Genomic DNA, 22,331 nt, shown 5'->3' on the forward strand with positions numbered 1-22,331 from the left:
TTATACTTTGTCAACCAATCCATTCCCAAAATCACTCCAAAATCCTTCAATTCTAAAGGTAACAAGTCTATTAGAAAAGTATGCCCGCTAACTATAAGGGTGCAATCTTTATAAACTTTGTTCACAAACAAATTCCTACCATTAAGGAGTTTTACTAGTAGGGCATTATCTAAACTTTGCGCAGGAGTATTCAACTTATCCACATACTTCAAATCCACAAAAGAATGAGTTGATCCAGAATCAAATAGAACATGAACATCTTGAGAACAAAGTTGGAGCGTACCTGACACCACCTCATTCGATATTTCAGCATCCTGAGTCGTCATTGCGTAGGTTCTTGCCACTGCCCTAGGTGCTGATTGCTGAAAAGGTCTTGATGTGGTAGTCCTATTTTCTTTAGTTTCAACTCCTTGCTTGACTCCTTTTTGTGGGCAGTCCCTTGATACATGTCCCGATTTTCCGCAGCTATAGCAAGAAATCACTTTCGGCTTTGGGCATTGAGTCGCTATATGCCCCTTCTCTCCACAATTATAGCACAACCCATCTGCTCGGTAACAAATGTCACCACCATGCTTCAGTCCACACTTCTTACACTCCGGTATAGTGGTCTTCCTATCATTTCCCCGGAAACTCTCTTTCTTTGTCTTTTGAAACTTCTTGTCATCCTTCTTATATCCTAAGTTACCGCCGAATTCTGTGTCTCTTCCTCTTTTCTTGTTGTTGAAAAATTGAGTGCGAGCTTCATACTCCCTTTCTGCAATCCTAGCTTTTCCAACCAATTTATCAAATTGCTCTAATTCCAACAAAGAAACCCTTTCTCTAATTTGAGGTTTCAGTCCCTCCTGAAATCTCTGACATTTTCTAGCTTCAGTATTAACCTGATGAGGGGCAAACCTAGAAAGCTCCAAAAACTTAGACAAATATTCTAACACAGACATTCCTTCTTGCTTCAATCCTAAAAACTTCATCTCCATCTCATTTTTCATACACGTAGGAAAATATTTATCAAAGAACAACTCCTTAAACCTCGTCCAAGTCATCGTTGAGCAATCTTCTGTCTGTTTAACGGTGTCCCACCAAAATACAGCTTCCCCCCTTAAAGAGTGTGTTGCGAATTTCACCTTTTGTTCATCCAAGCATTCAGAAATTTCTATCACTTTCTCCATTTCCTTTATCCATGTATTCGCAACATGTGGATCCAAATCTCCTTTAAATATCGGGGGGTCAGCATCCTTAAATGTCTTGTAAGTACACCTTCGTTTATTCTCACCTTCTCGCTCCGGATTATCTTGTTCTTCCACACGATCAGTGTTTACCTTAGTTGTATTCGTATTTTCTTGATCTCCCCTAATAGTCTTCAACATATTCCTCATTTCCTCCAAAACCAACATCATCTCAGGACTAATTTGAACGCTAGGTCCAGCGCCACTACTATTTTCTTCATTCATCGTCACCTAAAAATCATATAATATATATTAGAACTTATTCTAATCCACAAATCATACGAGAACTATAGTAGGCACACATAGTTTACACCACATATTCACAACTAAGGTCCACATATTCCTTAGACCTATCCTTCTAACTTAAGATCACACTAGTCTAGAATCTTGAACCCATTTCCGCCGATACTCGAACCTGGCTCTGATACCACTTGTGACGCCCCCGGCTCGGGATGACCTCAGCAACCCGGCCCGGGGATGCCAAACAAACTAACTAACTCAATATATGCTTACACAATCTTAACAACACTTAATAATATAAAGCTCTTACAACGTCTTCAAGTTTGTAACAAAAGATTACATCATAAGCTCCTAACACAAACACAAACATAATACACTAGCATCTTCCTTTACTTGCTACATGCCTCTCGTTGCCACTAAAACCTTAGTTCATCACATTCTTATCCTTTCCAGAACATCCTTCTCCAAAATTCTTTCCTGAGAAAGTTAGTGACATAAAAGAGTGAGCTCATAAAGCTCAGTAAGCATATATTGTACGATTCAACTGAGGTTTATCCAAAAACTAAAACAATCTTTCGATAAAATAATCATCAAGAATTTATCAATATCATCAAAGGTTCATCACAGCAAAATAGTTCCCATAAGATTAAAACCGAGTATTCAAACATGATTAGTTATCAATTCATCAAGTTGGGATCCCGACCAGCTAAACAATCGGTTTAGCTTTACTTCCAAAAAGGAAGGCATCATCATCAGTTCATCAAATATCAATGCAAGAATACTCGTTTTTCATCAGTAAAACATGATTTTCAAAATCAAATCATCATTTAAATATTAAACATTAACAGCGAATAAGTACAGTATATACTTACAGTGCACAATGTCCTAATTTAAGTCTCAAGTCCAAGAACTTCGTTCCCTAAAATATTCACACGTTTATTTTATTATTATCGAGTAATGCTTATAATAAATCTCCAATTACTACTAATCAAATCAAATAAATCAATAATCAATAATTAAATAATAACTAATAAAACTATGAAAATACTAAGTAAGGAGACTTACTAGATTTAGCCAAGAGCTTCCTATTTAGTAAGCTTAGACATGTATGTGTTTATATAAGGAAAGTCACTACTTTCCTTTTTCTCCATCTCGATATGGTATGGTGAATATAGGTTTGAGAAAATAAAATAGGTTGTTAGGGTGGTGCTTGCCTTGGCGCCAAGCTGTGTTTGCCTTGCTTCTCTAATTTTCTTAGATTAGATACTAGGTCATTGGTTATATTCACAAGAATATAGCATATTGCTATCAATGTGGTACAAAAATAATGATTAAAAGAAAAGAACTTCAAAGAAGCTAGCAAGATGCCTAGGTGCACAAGGGATGCATGTCTTGTTGAAATCTCCAAATTTTATTAATTAATGCCTTGCCTCTTGCTATATATATCCATCCTTGCTCCTTTCTTTTGAAGATGTGGGTTGGGAGATTTCTATCCCATTTACAAATTACTATGTACCACATTGAAAAGATAAAGCAACTCCCCTCCATCCCATGTCTATATAAATCCCACTCACCTTACTCTTTACTTAAGAAAGTTTCTAGCTTTCTCTTGGCTCCGTTATAGCCAATTAAATTCAGTTTAAAATTTTAATTAATATAGTTTCATACGAAGAGAAATAGATAAATTTCTCAAAATCATGTGGAAGATACATTGCTGAGACATAAGAGTTGTAAGCATCTCTTTCTCTAAATTAATACTATGAACCCAAGTTAGTTGTTTAACTTGGACTATAATTAGTCCCACATCGAGGAGGTATAGAAGGTACATCATGTCCTCCTTTATATAATTCAAGGCTATAGAGCCAATCCTTGCAAATAACCCGGCTACAACTTGTAGTTTGGTTTGTGGATAATTATATTTTATCCCACATTGAGATAGTTTTAAATAGATCTCTTTCTCAACTCTATATAAAGCCAACAAGTCTCACTTCTTAAGTGATTAAAGGGAACTCACCCTTTCCATAATAGAAGTTGAGCATAGAACTCGCAAGTTCTGCATATGAACTCACAAAGTTCTATATAATTAAAATATTAAAATATAAGTAAAACATATTCCTTCACTTGGCTTTACTTAGCCTGATAAGAAAAATAAGTTCATAAATATGACATGAAAGGCTAAAATTTCACTTCTTATAAATATGGAAGTAAAGATGAAAATTAATCATCAAGTTACACATTGACAAGCTATAAAACTCAAGATTGGTATTGGCAACTTGTCCCACATCGAGAAGATGTGAGTACAAGGCTCTTGCCTCCACCATATAGTGAGGTTGAGCACATGCACAATAATTAAAAATTGGGATTGGCTACTTGCCTAGGCCCATCTAACATCTAAACCAAAACTTTTGGGTCGAAAAGTCCAAAATTTTATTTTTGAGATTGGACGCAATTTTACGAGATGGAAGAAAATATAATAATATTCTTCAAAATACATATAATTTATGTATTTTCAAATAAAATTAAGTAGGGATATTACACCCACATGCCGAAGCATAAGGAACTTCCTTCATGTTCTCTATCTCCTTAGGTGTCGAAGGACACTGCCTCTTTGATAGGGTAACTCCATGTCTGAAGGGTAAATTACCCTTCTTGGAGTCTTGTATGTTAAAACGAGCTAATACGTCATCTATGTAGGGCTCCTGAGATAAAGCCAACATCCTTTTCTTGCGATCCCTTATAAGTTTGATCCCAAGGATGTATGCTGCTTCACCTAAGTCCTTCATTTCAAATTGTTTGAACAACCATGCCTTTATTGCAGACAACATCTTAACATTGTTTCCAATGAGTAAAATGTCATCAACATAAAGCACTAGAAAAACCACTGCATTTCCCTCACATCTCTTATACACGCATGCTTCGCTTGGACATTGATCAAATCCATACGACTGGACTGCCTGATCAAAGCGAATGTTCCAATACCTAGAAGCTTGTTTAAGTCCATAAATAGACCTCTTCAGCTTACATACAAGATGCTCTTGGCCTTCTTTAATGAATCCCTCTGGTTGCTGCATATAGATGGTTTCCTCAAGATTTCCATTAAGGAAAGCTGTCTTGACATCCATTTGCCAAATCTCATAATCGAGATGAGCTGCTATAGATAAAAGAATACGAATTGACTTAAGCATGACTACCGGCGAAAAGGTTTCCTCATAATCGATACCTTCTTTCTGAGTATACCTTTTCGCAACAAGTCTTGCTTTCCAAGCTTTCACCTTTTTGTCTGATCCCCTCTTTTTCTTGTAGACCCACATACATCCAATAGGTTTTACACCTTTGGGTGGTTCCACGAGCTCCCAGACCTGATTAGAATACATTGATTCCATCTCAGAATCCATTGCCTTTTGCCAAAGACTTGCATCTTTGTCTTGTATTGCCTCTTCGTATGTCCGGGGATCATCATCATGTTCACCAGAGACCAAGTCCGAAGGCTCTCCCAAAATCATGAATCTGTCGGGCTGTCGAACAACCCTCCCACTACGACGAGGAACTGGTGCGGTATTAGTGACCGGTTGCACAGTCTGCTGTGGTTGTTCTACTTGTACTACAGGTTCATTATTCGTCCCTCCCACTAATTCCTCTAAAACGATACTACTCATGGGTTTGTGATTCATTATATAGTCTTCCTCTAAGAATCTTGCATTGGTGCTAACAGTGACATCCCGATTCTTAGGACTATAAAATAAATAACCTTTTGTTCCCATGGGGTAGCCTACAAACAGCTTTACTTCTGTACGAGATTCTAGCTTAGTCGCGTTCTTGTTCAACACATGTGCTGGACAACCCCATATCCGAATGTGTCTCAGACTCGGTTTGTCCCCGGTCCACAATTCTAAAGGGGTTTTAGGAACCGATTTAGAAGGTACTAAGTTCAGAAGATAAGCTGTTGTCTCTAAGGCATGTCCCCAAAATGACTTGGGTAAATCCGAATAACTCATCATCGATCTAACACTCTCTAAAAGAGTCCGGTTCCTTCTCTCTGCTACACCGTTCTGCTGGGGTGTGCCTGGCGCAGTCAACTGGGATTCTATCCCATTCTCTGATAAATATTCTCTGAATTCCCCAAGCAAGTATTCTCCACCACGATCAGATTGTAGTGACTTGATACTTTTATTATGTCGCTTCTCCGTTTTAGCTTTGTACTCTTTGAATTTATCAAAGCACTCAAACTTACGGCGCAACAAATAAACGTACCCATATCTAGAATAATCGTCAATAAAAGTGACGAAATACTCATAACCACCTCTTGCTTGGATATTCATAGGTCCACATAAATCAGAGTGAACCAATCCTAACACTTCTTTGGCTCTATTCCCCTTTGCCTTGAAAGGCCTATTGGTCATTTTACCTTCCAAGCAGGATTCACAAACTGGAAATGGCTCCACTGCCAATGAGCCTAAAGGCCCGTTTACTACCAGTCTTTGAATCCTCCTCAAGTTAATATGACCTAATCTCAAGTGCCAAAGATATGTTTGGTTCAAACTAGAAGGTTTCTTTCTTTTATTAGAGGTAGAAGATGTGTTGTTCAATACCCTATGTTGTAGTTACAGTGCGGGTTGACTAGGATTAACTATATACAAATTGTTTTGCAATGTACCAGAACATATAATCCGTTTATTCATCATAATAGAAACATTACGATCCAAACGAACATTATAACCATCCATAGCAAGTTTAGAAACCGAAATCAAATTCCTTCTAAAAGAAGGTACATAAAGACAATTGTTCAAAACCAAAATCCTATCAGAACCAAAAGATAAATGAATAACTCCTACTGCAACTACTGCTACTTTCGTAGCATCTCCCATGAACACGTAGATCTCACCATCTCTAAGCATTCTGGATTGCTGGAACCCCTGCATAGAGTTACAAACATGATCAGTGGCTCCAGTATCTACACACCAAGTGCTCGTAGATATAGCCGCTATAAATGTTTCTGTAACTAGAGAAAGAGACATACCAGTATTGTTTGTCTTCTTATGAAGAGGACAATCCTTTTTCCAGTGACCCGACTGCTTGCACCGGTAGCACTTCCCCTTAGGCTTTTTCACACCACCTTGAACTCCCACTGCCTTCACAGCTTGCTGTGTCTGAGCCTTTTTCTTCTTCTTATTGCATTTCGGCTTGAGGAAGAACCTTTCTCAGCCACATTCACTTGAACACTCTAGCGAAATAATCCTTCAGCTGCCTGAAGTTCTGTCAGCAGTTCCGCAAGACTATACTGCCTCTTGTTCATGTTGTAATTCAAGCGGAATTGCTCAAAACTCTTGGGCAAGCTCATCAGGACAATGTCAATCTCGGTTTCCCCATCAAGCTCAGCACCAAGGATCTCTATCTCATTCAGATGTGACATCATCTTGAGAACATGATCCCTTACAGGTGTACCTTCAGCCATCTGAGTGTTCATTAAAGCCTTCATGGCTACCTGCCTAGCAGCCCTATTCTGATCTCCAAAAAGTTCTTTAAGATTAAAGAGCATATCCGAAGCAGTGGCCATAGCCTGATGCTGATGTTGCAAAACACCCGACATTGCTGCCAGAATGTAACATCGCGACATCTCATCAGCCTTTATCCACCGCTTATAATACTCTTTCTCCTCATCAGGAGCATCAGCAGCAGGCTGCTCAGGCTTGGGTTCATAAGTGCAAAATTTGTACTCCTCAGCAGTCAACACAATGTCCAAATTATGTTTCCATTCAATATAGTTAGGTCCGGTAAGTTTGTTATCCTTAAGTATGGTGAACAGTGGATTAAGCCCATTCTATCCTGAGAATCATGCATGAAAAAATCACATTACACATAAAGAAGGGTGCATTAAAATTAAGACCTATTGATTCCTCTAACAATTATTAAAATTAAATGCACTAACGTTTAAACACCATAAGTTTCTGGTACGTCACGATGGGTGACATGTATACCACCTAAATTTGTTTAAACGTTACTTCAATCCTATTACTAAACAATAAGCCATGTTGGGGTGGTCTATATTATTTTTCATAGCTAAGTGTATCCCATCATCAAATCTTAAATTATCCGAAACCTATGGAACTTGGTACGCCACGATGGGCGGCATGTATACCTTCAAATATTCTTTGAATAGAATACTTCAATTCAATATTCGTGTCTAGTTTGACTTCTAGGCAGTGGAGGAGTCACATCGGTCTCACTTAATACCCATAAGCCTTAGAAATCGCCCCAAATCAGAGATAAAGAAAATTCGTATCTATTCGTATTAATTTAAGAAGTTTCTTCCAGCAATATCTATAACATTCTAGACACCATAAATTACATGCCACGATGGGTGATGTGACATCCCCAAAATCCGGGGGTCTGGATTTGGTGCCACTAAAACAAAATCATTTAAAAACCTGTATTTGCGGAAGAAGGTAAAACAGATATTTAAATATCTGAAAAGTTTTAAAAGAGATTTAAATCAAAATCACTTTAACCCCCCTAAAAATAGGATCGCTAATAGGTTAAGGTACTGAAATCAGAAACCAAAACTTAAAATCTTATTACAACTTAAACTACATTATCAGTTAAACCTCGATAAGAAGAGTAACTGATAACCAAATAAATAATTCTATTTACAACTGAACTGAAATGAATCAATTCTAACCAGAACCTTGCAGATATCTCACCGGCAATGTCGCCTATCATCAATCTTACGCGCAGCTTATACATGTTACCTTCTTAATCCCTAGCTGAAATGGTTAGAAATAATAGCAAGGGTGAGCGAAAATGCTCAGCAAGATAGTGTGAAAGCCAAGAGCCACAAGATATAATTTTCTTGGATTAAATCAGAGTATTTGAAATAAAGCAAACTTTTGAAGTAAATTATAACAGTTGTAACTCAAAATTTAATCAAACATATAAATCAATATGCCTGGAAAATCACAAAATAAATTTGATAGTAAACATAAGCTATCATAAGCTTAAACAGTAATGACCATTTTTTTTGGATTGGAATCTCAACTAATGGCACACTAACACAGCTGATCAGGAAATCCTGTGATAGCGACGAATCATGCTTCGTAGAAACAGATCCAAACAATAGGTACCAAATAGAAGGCAACACATTGGCCTTTGGCAGAAATGGTATTATACATATATCATATAATACCTAGCCCTTCACTGGACCGTCGTCCCGGCCTCTTACGCATACATCCAATCAAAACAAGATATTTTTGCTGGTCTCTCTGGCTGGACTAATCACTAGCCCCTTACGCCATACAATCATCATTTCAAAACTTTTCTGAAAACTCTTTCATTTTCAATTTCAAAATACTGTCAAAATCAATTTCATTAAAGTCTGAGTACAGTTTTAAAATTCACCGCAATGTGGCTCAAAGGAATCAAAACAACCATTTTCGCTATTTAAAAATCCAGGGTTTATGTCTGGAACAGAAGACCAGGCATATATTGTAGTATCAAAATATGACTACTATACAGTCATCAATAGTTCCAAACTGTAAAAGAACTCAGACAATAATTTTCAGAAAACTGATTAAAATAATCAGAATACTTTTCAAATAAAGTAGTCACTGTTCATATAACTGTAAAAAGTATCGAACTAAAATATTTGATAATTTAAATCACAGTATAAAGGTATGAATGCTTGCGGAAAATACAAGTCATGCATAAATAGACAACTGCATTATCAAAAGAGAGAGTTAAATTATTTGCTCTTTAAATAAAAGAGAAGAGTAGGAATACTTGCCTTTGACAGAAACACAAGTGACAACACAGTCACTCTACTCGAGATTCCTATACTGGCCTCAACTTCTAACTCTGCAATAACTACATTTGACTGGACTATCTTACGGCACAGTATCGCCTTATCAAACTATTTCTGACTTGACTAGCAACACAGTCTGCTTGCCTCTGAAAGTCGTTGCTGCACGCGTCTCGATAGACTATATATGACAGTACACAATACTTCAGTTGACGAATAATTCAAAGCGTCGTCTAACTTGCAGAATCGAAATCATATGACTACCCTTCGTAATATTAATATATTATATACAAATAATATATACACATAGTATCAGACAGTTAAACAAATAATCACCTTAGCACGTAACACATAATTTACATGTTTCAATATTTATATAAATATAAATGTAATCCAATAATCATGTGTATAATCTTATATCTGATTATATACAAACAACTCAGATCAATGATATACCCCTGGATAAAATCTGAATCCAAAATATTAAACCACTCATGTTATTCTGAATTACAGGTCAAATTGTAATTCAATCATATCTCGAATCAATACAGGATTTAATCAAAATAATATAATAAAATAATATATTTGGACAACACGTCTTTTTAAAAGCAAGAAATCTCAAAATCAATAACACAACAATCTCTTTCAAAAATATAAATATATATCGAAACAATTAAAGTTCGGAAATAAATCCCGACAATAAACACGTATTATAGTAATATAATTTGCAACTCCAATCACAATCCAAATACTCAAATTCGAATAAATATTCGAAAATAAAATCTAGATACAGAGTCACTAAATCAATGAGCAGAATTAAATGTGACTAATCACTCAACACATGCCTTTGTATTCATAACAATTTCAAAACTAGATAAATCTATAATTCAAACAATTCAACTCAACCAACTACCTGTATTTACTAATCAGAATATAAAAACGAAATTTACATTAATCACTTATTCATTATTAATAGTATTAAAATTAGTAATTATCATTATTATCATCAAAAGAATTGATAATAATAATATTATTAATAATCCTAATATCAATCAATAATTAATATTTAATCAATATGTATATCATTTCTAATTTCCGAAAAGCTTTGTAGCCCCCATCAAAATCAATCCACTGACCAGTGGCCACTGCTAGTCTTCCAGCCATGTTGTCGACGACCACTATGCCATTCTATATTCACGTTCCATACAAACTCAAGCATGTCTATACCAATTCCATCCCTCACGATTCACCTCCCTAATCAAACAATCCTTTTTACCTCTGCTGCAATCCAACTTAACACCTCAGTCCTAAACCAACCAATACAATTATATACAATCCCAACTTCACAATACCCAGTATCACCCCCCTTTCTCTATTCCCGTATACACCCAACATCAATCATCTTCTATCTCCATTCGACCGCCTCCCCTGCAGAATCCAATCCCCGCTGCAAAACACCCACAACCCTTATTCTTTACACACACAATTGTCTTGTACATCACAACACCACCCTCCTCACACCACTGTAACTTCTATCACCCTTGCGCACCTTCGATTCATCTTACACCACTTCACCTGGTCTCGACCCAGGAACACAATAGCTCAAACTCAACCAGCAACAACACCAGACATAATTACAAACATAAGTATATACATTTCTCCTATCTATCCAGCCCCATACTTTCGCCCTTCTCCTTAATACCAACAGCCTGTTTTCCCTCCAGGTTCGATCATCCACCACCACCGCTTCTAACCCTAACTACCCAACTCTGAACTACCAATCCATCTCCGATTCAAACTCAAACATGGCAGGCACACCACCACGCCGCCCTGCAACGCCGTACACCGCCACACAAGAACCCCAGTCCTGTTCCGTCACACCCAACCCCGGAAATACCAACAACCACCTCTATTTTCAATCACAACTGATCTCTGTACTCTCCCTCAGGCCTCACGCCAGCGACGCCGCTCTCCCTCTATCTCTCTGCAGTGTTGCAGCTGCAACTCGCCGGCCAAAATCCGGCCAGCCAACAAACAACCCCGACAGCTGATTATACAACCCCTCCTTCAACTGTTGGTACCCAACAACTATAAGTTGATATCGTCATCTGAAGCCGCCACCATCTCTGATCAGAACCACCGCCACCGAGACACCCACATCTCTCATCTCAAAACCCACATCTTAACCCAATACATAAACACACAACAAAGCCACACACAAATACATACAGATACTGATATATACGCACATATAAGTAGCGTGAATTAATCTATCCTCGCCTCTGATTTTTCCCAAGTCTGAAAAACCCTAATCACCCAATTCAATCTCCACCGCCTCTGTTTCTGCGTATGAATCTGATACGTGCACCCTGTTTTTATCTTAACCTGGTAGCAGCTGTGTGTACGACTTGTGTGTTATGTTTTAACTAAACATAAACAAAAAGCAATTATAATTAAAACAGAACACACCATACTTCCTAAATAAAAAAATTCTTTTAATAATAAAAGAATTTAAGAGCCCCAAAACTTATTCCAAATTTTAAAAATAAAATTTTAGAAAAATTCTACAAATCTCGATCACACAATATTTACAAAAATTAATATTTTAAAAAATCAAGTCTTTTTCACTATTTTCACAAATAAAGTTCGAAATCAATTTTAATTGCAAATAATTAAAATAAACATTTGCACACCTTCAAATATTTTTGAAACCTACAGAAATGTAAAAATACCAAAATTTGAATATTTTGGTGATTTAAATCAGACAAAATCTTTGGGCATAAATAAAACGAATTTTGATTTCGAATATCAAAATAAACCTTTTGATTTATCAAAATATTAAAATAATTCGAAACGGTAAATCCACACCTCAGACAGAAATTAAATAATTAAATTGCACATAAATAATTAATGCATGGACAATTAATCACATAATTGTATCAACTCACAAAATTGTTTTGAAAATCTAATCGTTTGGAATAAAATATAAAATTTTATTCCTCCTCTTTTATAAAATTAATAACAATTAATAAATTATATCAAAAATATCCGAGTCGTTACAGACTTCCCCCCTTATAAGGATTCTGTCCTCGGAATCCGCGAAGAAAGAGAAAGATCATAACTTTGCTTGCAACTCGTCTCGTGATCCGCTTTTGTAGCTGTAGTCTTATACAAAATCTTGAAATGCATTGGCAAGATTAGCTCTTTCACCTCAGTGGAATACCCTTAAAATTGATTGAAACAAAGAATCTTAGATTGTTAAGATATATCAGATTTTAGATATCAAAGCAACGGTTAGTTGTAGGAGTTTGCAAAATCTTATTTGAAATTAAGAATTACCGAGAGATCAATATGATGCAGAGAACTTATTGTTGCGTATCTCAAGGAAGATACTACTAAAGGTAATTAGCCTTCTTGTAATGCACAACACACAAGTGATGGCGTCCCATCAAACTTCTATCACACAGACAGATAGTCCTTGTGTCCCCTATATGTAGGGTTGTTCATCCCAGTTGGAGTGGAATATTTTGAAAGAAAATTCAAAATCAATAAACAATGATTGTCTTTTTTATGAATGAGACAGTCTAATTCAGAACTGAAGATATAGCAAAGGTGTTATTTTCGATGAGAAAAATAATTAATAATGATACTGTAAGTACAAGTATCATTGCGTAATTATAAGAGAGAAGATAAAATCTTCATCAAACATTTTTTTATAAAAAGATGTCAAAGTCAAATAGATTCCAAATGTGCTAGTTTGATGAAAACACTAGTCAAAATTGACACAATAAACATAAGCATCATTTGATGATAACTTAAGCAAATGAGAATTTGGTACTTCATGAATTACCTCTATGAAAGAGATATCAAAATACTTCACTGAGGAGGAAAATAATCAAAATATAATGAACAAATGAGGAAGGTATTGCCAAGAATCTCACACGTGCCTCCTTGATTGATTCCTCTGGCTGTTTCGATTCTAACAATTCTTCTCGATATTCTAATATTATGGCCGATTCATATTCGACTCTAAAAATTCCATCACCGCCGTCCACTTTAGTAAAAAGTCTTATCCAGCTTGGCACGGTCAGAAGCCATCATTGTAGAGCGTTGACGTTCTAGCCTACTCCTAGCACTATATCGAGTAGTCTAACAAGAAATCTATATAAGCTCTCAAACCGAGAACTATACACTTGGATTCTCGCTCTGACCCAACAAATCTCATACTCATTCTACATGTATCTATAAGAACAATAGATGATCCTCTAACCAATACTCTAAGAAGTGGTAGAGATGACAACAAACATTCAAAACTAGACAAGTTTCTCCACGAGTCTAGCTGACACTGGTTACTCAGAAAGTCAACCTCAAGCTCTAAAAGATTGGAAATTAAAAATGTTCCATCATATTTCCCTTAAATCAAAACTCACTAGTTCTCAAACTGGAAGCTAGGATATCCCAAAATGATTATTCTGAATCATTACTCCAACCTCAATCTCAGTTCCATCAACAAAGACTATAACCAATAGTCTTGATTTACCTCTATATGAGGTTCCACTAAACACAATCTTATCACCATCTACTTCTGATTTCAATAACTTATAACCTATAGCTCTGATACCAACTGTGACATCCCTCAGATCCGGAGGTCTGGATCTGGTGCCACTAAAACAAAATCATTTAAAACCTGTATTTGCGGAAGAAGGTAAAACAGATATTTAAATATCTGAAAAGTTTTAAAATAGATTTAAATCAAAATCACTTTAACCCCCCTACAAACAGGATCGCTAATAGGTTACAGTACTGAAATCAGAAACCAAAACTTAAAATCTTATTACAACTTAAACTACATTATCAGTTAAACCTCGATAAGAAGAGTAACTGATAACCAAATAAATAATTCTATTTACAACTAAACTGAAATGAATCAATTCTAACCAGAACCACCTTGCAGATATCTCACTAGCAATGTCGCCTATCATCAATCTTACGCGCAGCTTATACATGTTACCTTCTTAATCCCTAGCTGAAATGGTTAGAAATAATAGCAAGGGTGAGCGAAAATGCTCAGCAAGATAGTGTGAAAGGCAAGAGCCACAAGATATAATTTTCTTGGATTAAATCAGAGTATTTGAAATAAAGCAAACTTTTGAAGTAAATTATAACAGTTGTAACTAAAAATTTAATCAAACATATAAATCAATATGCTTGGAAAATCACAAAATAAATTTGACAGTAAACATAAGCTATCATAAGCTTAAACAGTAAGGACCATTTTTTTTGGATTGGAATCTCAACTAACGGCACACTAACACAGCTGATCAGGAAATCCTATGAGAGCGACGAATCATGCTTCGTAGAAACAGATCCAAACAATAGGTACCAAATAGAAGGCAACACATTGGCCTTTGGCAGAAATGGTATTATACATATTTCATATAATACCTAGCCCTTCACTGGACCGCCGTCCCGGCCTCTTACGCATACATTCAATCAAAACAAAATATTTTTGCTGGTCTCTCTGGCTGGACTAATCACTAGCCCCTTACGCCATACAATCATCCTTTCAAAACTTTTCTGAAAACTCTTTCATTTTCAATTTCAAAATACTGTCAAAATCAATTTCATTAAAGTCTGAGTACAGTTTTAAAATTCACCGCAATGTGGCTCAAAGGAATCAAAACAACCATTTTCGCTATTTAAAAATCCAGGGTTTATGTCTGGAACAGAAGACCAGGCATATATTGTAGTATCAAAATATGACTACTATACAGTCATCAATAGTTCCAAACTGTAAAAGAACTCAGACAATAATTTTCAGAAAACTGATTAAAATAATCAGAATACTTTTCAAATAAAGTAGTCACTGTTCATATAACTGTAAAAAGTATCGAACTAAAATATTTGATAATTTAAATCTCAGTATAAAGGTATGAATGCTTGCGGAAAATACAAGTCATGCATAAATACACAACTGCATTATCAAAAGAGAGAGTTAAAATATTTGTTCTTTAAATAAAAGAGAAGAGTAGGAATACTTGCCTTTGACAGAAACACAAGCGACAACACAGTCACTCTACTCGAGATTCCTATACTGGCCTCAACTTCTAACTCTGCAATAACTACATTTGACTGGACTATCTTACGGCACAGTATCGCCTTATCAAACTATTTCTGACTTGACTAGCAACACAGTCTGCTTGCCTCTGAAAGTCGTTGCTGCACGCGTCTCGATAGACTATATATGACAGTACACAATACTTCAGTTGACGAATAATTCAAAGCGTCGTCTAACTTGCAGAATCGAAATCATATGACTACCCTTCGTAATAGTAATATATTATATACAAATAATATATACACATAGTATCAGACAGTTAAACAAATAATCACCTTAGCACGTAACACGTAATTTACATGCTTTAATATTTATATAAATATAAATGTAATCCAATAATCATGTGTATAATCTTATATCTGATTATATACAAACAACTCAGATCAATGATATACCCCTGGATAAAATCTGAATCCAAACTATTAAACCACTCAAGTTATTCTGAATTACAGGTCAAATTGTAATTCAATCATATCTCGAATCAATACAGGATTTAATCAGAATAATATAATAAAATAATAAATTTGGACAACACGTCTTTTTAAAAGCAAGAAATCTCAAAATCAATAACACAACAATCTCTGTCAAAAATATAAATATATATCGAAACAATTAAAGTTCGGAAATAAATCCCGACAATAAACACGTATTATAGTAATATAATTTGCAACTCCAATCACAATCCAAATACTCAAATTCGAATAAATATTCGAAAATAAAATCTAGATACAGAGTCACTAAATCAATGGGCAGAATTAAATGTGACTAATCACTCAACACATGCCTTTGTATTCATAACAATATCAAAACTAGATAAATCTATAATTCAAACAATTCAACTCAACCAACTACCTGTATTTACTAATCAGAATATAAAAACGCAATTTACATTAATCACTTATTCATTATTAATAGTATTAAAATTATTAATTATCATTATTATCATCAAAAGAATTGATAATAATAATATTATTAATAATCCTAATATCAATCAATAATTAATATTTAATCAATATTTATATCATTTCTAATTTCCGAAAAGCTTTGTAGCCCCCATCAAAATCAATCCACTAACCAGTGGCCACTGCTAGTCTTCCAGCCATGTTGTCGACGACCACTATGCCATTCTAAATTCACGTTCCATACAAACTCAAGCATGTCTATACCAATTCCATCCCACTCGATTCACCAGCCTCCCTAATCAAACAACCCTTTTTACCTCTGCTGCAATCCAACTTAACACCTCAGTCCTAAACCAACCAATACAATTATATACAATCCCAACTTCACAATACCCAGTATCACCCCCCTTTCTCTATTCCCGTATACACCCAACATCAATCATATTCTATCTCCATTCGACCGCCTCCCCTGCAGAATCCAATCCCCGCTGCAAAACACCCACAACCCTTATTCTTTACACACACAATTGTCTGGTACATCACAACACCACCCTCCTCACACCACTGTAACTTCTATCACCCTTGCGCACCTTCGATTCATCTTACACCACTTCAACTGGTCTCGACCCAAGAACACAATAGCTCAAACTCAGCCAGCAACAACACCAGACATAATTACAAACATAAGTATATACATTTCTCCAATTTATCCAGCCCCATACTTTCGCCCTTCTCCTTAATACCAACAGCCTGTTTTCCCTCCAGGTTCGATCATCCACCACCACCGCTTCTAACCCCAACTACCCAACTCTGAACTACCAACCCATCTCCGATTCAAACTCAAACATGGCAACCACACCACCACGCCGCCCTGCAACGCCGTACACCGCCACACAAGAACCCCAGTCCTGTTCCGTCACACCCAACCCCGGAAATACAAACAACCACCTCTATTTTCAATCACAACTGATCTCTGTACTCTCCCTCAGGCCTCACGCCAGCGACGCCGCTCTCCCTCTCTCTCTCTGCAGTGTTGCAGCTGCAACTCGCCGGCCAAAATCCGGCCAGCCAACAAACAACCCCGACTGCTGATTATACAACCCCTCCTTCAACTGTTGGTACCCAGCAACCATAAGTTGATATCGTCATCTGAAGCCGCCACCATCTCTGATCAGAACCACCTCCTCCGAGACACCCACATCTCTCATCTCAAAACCCACATCTTAACCCAATACATAAACACACAACAAAGCCACACACAAATACATACAGATACTGATATATACGCACATATAAGTAGCGTGAATTAATCTATCCTCGCCTCTGATTTTTCCCAAGTCTGAAAAACCCTAATCGCCCAATTCAATCTCCACCGCCTCTGTTTCTGCGTATGAATCTGATACGTGTACCCTGTTTTTATCTTAACCTGGTAGCAGCTGTGTGTACGACTTGTGTGTTATGTTTTAACTAAACATAAACAAAAAGCAATTATAATTAAAACAAAACACACCATACTTCCTAAATAAATAAAAAATTCTTTTAATAATAAAAGAATTTATGAGCCCCAAAACTTATTCCAAATTTTAAAAATAAAATTTTAGAAAAATTCTACAAATCTCGATCACACAAAATTTACAAAAATTAATATTTTGAAAAATCAAGTCTTTTTCACTATTTTCACAAATAAAGTTCGAAATCAATTTTAATTGCAAATAATTAAAATAAACATTTGCACACCTTCAAATATTTTTGAAACCTACAGAAATGTAAAAATACCAAAATTTGAATATTTTGGTGATTTAAATCAGACAAAATCTTTGGGAATAAATAAAATGAATTTTGATTTCGAATATCAAAATAAACCTTTTGATTTATCAAAATATTAAAATAATTCGAAACGGTAAATCCACACCTCAGACAGAAAGTAAATAATTAAATTGCACATAAATAATTAATGCATGGACAATTAATCACATAATTGTATCAACTCACAAAATTGTTTTGAAAATCCAATCGTTTGGAATAAAATATAAAATTTTATTCCTCCTCTCTTATAAAATTAATAACAACTAATAAATTATATCAAAAATATCCGAGTCGTTACAGGTGACGTATACATAATTTATATTCGTCTTTATGTTAAATTACATACAAACAATGATGGAGACCATGGGATTTAATATCATATTAACTACCTCTCCCACTTAGAATTTACTTTGAGGATTTTAATCTTGATGCATCGCCCTATGTTAATTCTTCGAAGTCCACATGCATACTATCATGGTTATAGCAACATAAAGAACACATAATATGGCAGCATACTAGCATGATTAAAGCATTAATTAAAAACATCCCTATGTCCATGTCATTCTAGCATGCGAAGGGTTAGTATCACATGGCATAACAACACAAACAAGAAACACATAATAATAATAATCAAGAATCATAATAAAACGCATCCACTATTATGGCCCCGGAAAAATCAGCTTCGAAATCAGCTTCCAGAAAACTTCGAGAGCCCGTTTGGAGGCCTAAACGGCTTCAGATCGCCTCGAAAAATTCCAAAAACAGCCTTTGAAATCACCTCAACCGGGCTTGCCCGGGTTGTAGCTAGCTCCGTCTCGTTCTGCCGTTTCCGAAAAGTGCTCGTTCGCCCAAATCAGACATCGTATGCAAAAGTTACGGCCAAAACAGTGCAGCACCCCCGAAACCCTAATCGCAGCAGCGGAAGATCTCTGTTTCTTGCAGCCCCGTTGATCAAACAATTACATACAAATTGTACAGACGAACCAGCCAATTCTATTACATCAGATCATAATCTAAAACAATTACAAATTGAATTACAAGATTAAACTATCACGATCAACCCTCGTGATTTACAACAGCCACGATAAACCACGTGGAAACCAAACATAACAGAATAATTAAAACACGACCATAATAGTGGACAACGACCTGCATCACAGAATCACTATATACATGCATATATAATCATGACATGGACTACATATCATAAATCGCAGAACCGTAACCTGGCTCTGATGCCATTGTAGGAACAATCGGACCTTGGTCCTGCGTTTTATGATATTAATTAATAGTTCGAACAGAATATTAACCTTAATCGCTACGGCGTAAGCGATTCAAATCCACGTCTTCTACTGTATTCCCTGATTCTCATGTCCATTAATTAAATTAATTTCTGACAATTAATTTAATTAATATCTTTTATCCTTGATCATCCACTCAACCTTATAATTATGCAAGAACAAATCTGCCTGCAGGACTAAAGCATAATTATCTTTATGAGCTTTCAAGAGGACATCATCACCCGAATATATTTTTCGTACATGGTTTCCTTCTATAGTCAATATCCCACTCTGTATATAATGTCATTGCCCAATACATAAATTCGTAATTTAAAATAAATTACTTAATTTATGAGTCAAGGCATGTGCATTAAATACAAGTGTCAATCACTATATCCGGATTAAGAACTTAAGCATTAATAACATCATAGAATCTTAGTTCTTTATTGTCAGAATTAAAGAAACAATTATTCTACTATTTTGATCCCGTTCAATATACACAAAGTATATAAGTATTATTCAATAGTCAAGATAAACTATTTCCAAATAATACTTCAGTCGTTCCAGTGGTTTGTCTAACACCACCTCGACTGTGAACTTTTATTATATTATATAAGGAGTCTGACAATCTAATCTTCTGCTATCCCATTTGATACTAGATTGTCTACAATATATAATATACAAACAATGTGAAAACATGCATTCAATATTCTCAAATAATTGTTATATACTTCAAACGAATATTTCAGTATAACCCTAACATTGGTTTACACTGACATGCTGCCATTCGGTATCTGGTATCGAAGAAAGACTCGAAACCTCGGTTGATTCGATGGGTTCTTTTGCTTCAAGAATTCGAGTTGAAAATTTAGGATAGAAAAGGTACGGAAAATCAGGTAGCCAATCATCTATCTCGTTTGGAAGATCAAGCGTGAGCATCCAAGGACACCACTTTGATCAACGAGTCTTTCCCTGATGAAAAACTATTTGGGGTCCAAGAAGAAGAGCCATGGTTCGAAGATATAGTGAATTATCTTGTGAGTAATGTCATCCCCCCAGACTTGTCTAATGCTCAAAACAAAAAGTTTCTTCATGAGGCGAAGTGGTATCGGTGGGATGAACCATTCTTGTTTCGACAAGGTTCAGATCAAATTATCCAGAAGGTGCATTCCATACAGTCAGATCGAAGGAATTTTTCAAGCTTACCACGACTCTACTTATGGAGAACACTATGGGGGACAGAAGACAGTTGCTCATATTCTGCATGCGGGTTTCTTTTGGCCAACGCTCATCTCTCGAAGGGATGAAATGCCCCTCAATGTACTTCTTGAGATTGAAATCTTCGATGTGTGGGGTATAGACTTCATGGGACCCTTTATCTCGTCTTGAAACAACCTCTACATTCTTCTTGCTGTGGATTACGTGTCTAAATGGTTGAAGTCAAGGCTTTACCAACCAACACAGCTGCAGTAGTCATCAGTTTTCTTCAGAAGAACATATTCACTCGCTTTGATACTCCTCGAGTTATAATTAGTGATGAGGAATCACACTTTTGCAATCGCAAGTTCACATCGCTAATGGAATGGTTTTGTAACACCCCAGTCCCACATCGAGTCGTGTGGAGACTTTAGTTCAGTTTATAAGCATAAGTGTTACTACTAATTGTACCAACAAATCATGATCTTTTGGGGGCCTTTGGTGGGCTTGTGGATTACCCAAGTTGCTGCAGTTGGGCCAGTTTATTTCGGCTTATTTTCGGACTCAGGATTCGGGTTTTGACCCGATTTTTGAAAAAGGCTCGGGATTTGACCCGGGTTGTCACAGGTTTGGTATCAATCATAGAGTTGCCATTGCTTATCACCCTCAAACGAATGGGCAAGCTGAGGTATCTAATCGTGAAATCAAGCGAATCTTTGAGAAAGTGGTGAGTCCTTCGAGGAAAAATTGGGCATTGAAGCTTGTTGAGGCCGTCTGGGCCTATAGAACAGCTTACAAAACTCCATTGGGGATGTCTCCTTTTCAGTTGGTCTATGGAAAAGCATGTCATTTGCCTGCAGAGTTAGAGCATAAAGCATATTGGGCTCTAAAGAAATTGAACTTTGATATGACAGCTATTGGTGAGAAACGAATGCTTCAAATCAATGAACTTGACGAGTTCAGGTTTCTGGCGTACGAAAACAGTAAGCTTTACAAGGAAAAAGTCAAGAGATGGCATGATAGGAAGTTGGTGCAAAAAGAGTTCTTCATTGGCCAACAAGTTCTACTTTATAATTCTCGTCTCAGACTATTTCCGAGGAAGTTGAAATCTAGGTGGTCTGGTCCTTTCACAATTAAGACGGTGTTTCCACACGGAGCAATTGAAATATTTGAGACAACACCGGATGAAGCATTTAAAGTGAATGGTCAGAGATTGAAGCCATATTTTGGAGAAACGGTGAATCGCGAATCGGTAAGCCTCGTTCTTTCTATCATTTAATTTAAGGGACTTCACGTCAAGCTATGACGTTGAACAAGCGTTTCGTGGGAGGCAACCCACGCCATTTTCGAGTTTTTACTTATAAAAAAAAGGGGAGTTTGAAAATTTTGGGTGAATACACCCTGACGGAATGGGGCGGGCGCGCCAACACGGGGCGGTCGCGCCAAATTGTCAGGGAAGCCAAGCAAAAACAGCCCAAAATCCTGCCCTTTCCGCGTGCCTGCGCCATGGGCGGCGCACCCGTGCGAGCGTGGCGCGGCCGTGCCACGGGAAGCGCACCCTCGCGAAAGACGCAACCCTGTTTTATAAAAAAAAAAAAATCCCTTCGTTTTTTAGAGCAAACCCAGCACTTTTCTTGAATTCCCAGCCTTTTTTAAACCTCTTCTAACCCTAAATTAAACCCTCAAATTTCCCCCCATCCATTCACCATCTCATCTTTTTCAATTACAATTATACATACATATACATACAGCTACATATACCCATCTAACCCC

The 22,331-nt window shown here is 36.4% G+C and overlaps 2 protein-coding genes and 1 long non-coding RNA gene across 3 annotated transcripts; 1 reads left to right on the top strand and 2 right to left on the bottom strand.

Annotated features, from left to right (window-relative positions):
• LOC135152058 (uncharacterized) lies at nt 1-1,448 on the bottom strand. The gene is made up of 2 exons (XM_064091529.1): nt 140-1,448; nt 1-44 (listed from the first exon to the last, which is right to left on the bottom strand). Exons 1-2 carry the CDS (start codon nt 1,446-1,448, stop codon nt 1-3), a joined length of 1,353 nt encoding a protein of 450 aa, XP_063947599.1.
• A 304-nt stretch (nt 1,449-1,752) lies between these two features.
• Nucleotides 1,753-2,382, bottom strand: LOC135152003 (uncharacterized). The gene is made up of 2 exons (XR_010291058.1): nt 2,336-2,382; nt 1,753-1,940 (listed from the first exon to the last, which is right to left on the bottom strand). It is a non-coding gene; the product is annotated as an uncharacterized LOC135152003 (long non-coding RNA).
• An 18,071-nt stretch (nt 2,383-20,453) lies between these two features.
• Nucleotides 20,454-21,837, top strand: LOC135152059 (uncharacterized). The gene is made up of 3 exons (XM_064091530.1): nt 20,454-20,715; nt 20,802-20,946; nt 21,186-21,837. Exons 1-3 carry the CDS (start codon nt 20,454-20,456, stop codon nt 21,835-21,837), a joined length of 1,059 nt encoding a protein of 352 aa, XP_063947600.1.
• Nucleotides 21,838-22,331: the final 494 nt, after the last annotated feature.

Source organism: Daucus carota, chromosome 4 (assembly GCF_001625215.2).
Source record: "Daucus carota subsp. sativus chromosome 4, DH1 v3.0, whole genome shotgun sequence".
NCBI lineage: Eukaryota > Viridiplantae > Streptophyta > Magnoliopsida > Apiales > Apiaceae > Daucus > Daucus carota.

Coding starts and splice junctions, on each gene's coding strand:
- LOC135152058 (XM_064091529.1), bottom strand. CDS start 1,448: ATGAATGAAGAAAATAGTAGTGGCGCTGGACCTAGCGTTCAAATTAGT. Junction 45..139: donor ACTAGTAAAACTCCTTAATG/GTAGGAATTTGT, acceptor TTAGAATTGAAG/GATTTTGGAGTGATTTTGGG.
- LOC135152059 (XM_064091530.1), top strand. CDS start 20,454: ATGAGGCGAAGTGGTATCGGTGGGATGAACCATTCTTGTTTCGACAAG. Junction 20,716..20,801: donor TGAAATCTTCGATGTGTGGG/GTATAGACTTCA, acceptor AAATGGTTGAAG/TCAAGGCTTTACCAACCAAC. Junction 20,947..21,185: donor TTCACATCGCTAATGGAATG/GTTTTGTAACAC, acceptor GGGTTGTCACAG/GTTTGGTATCAATCATAGAG.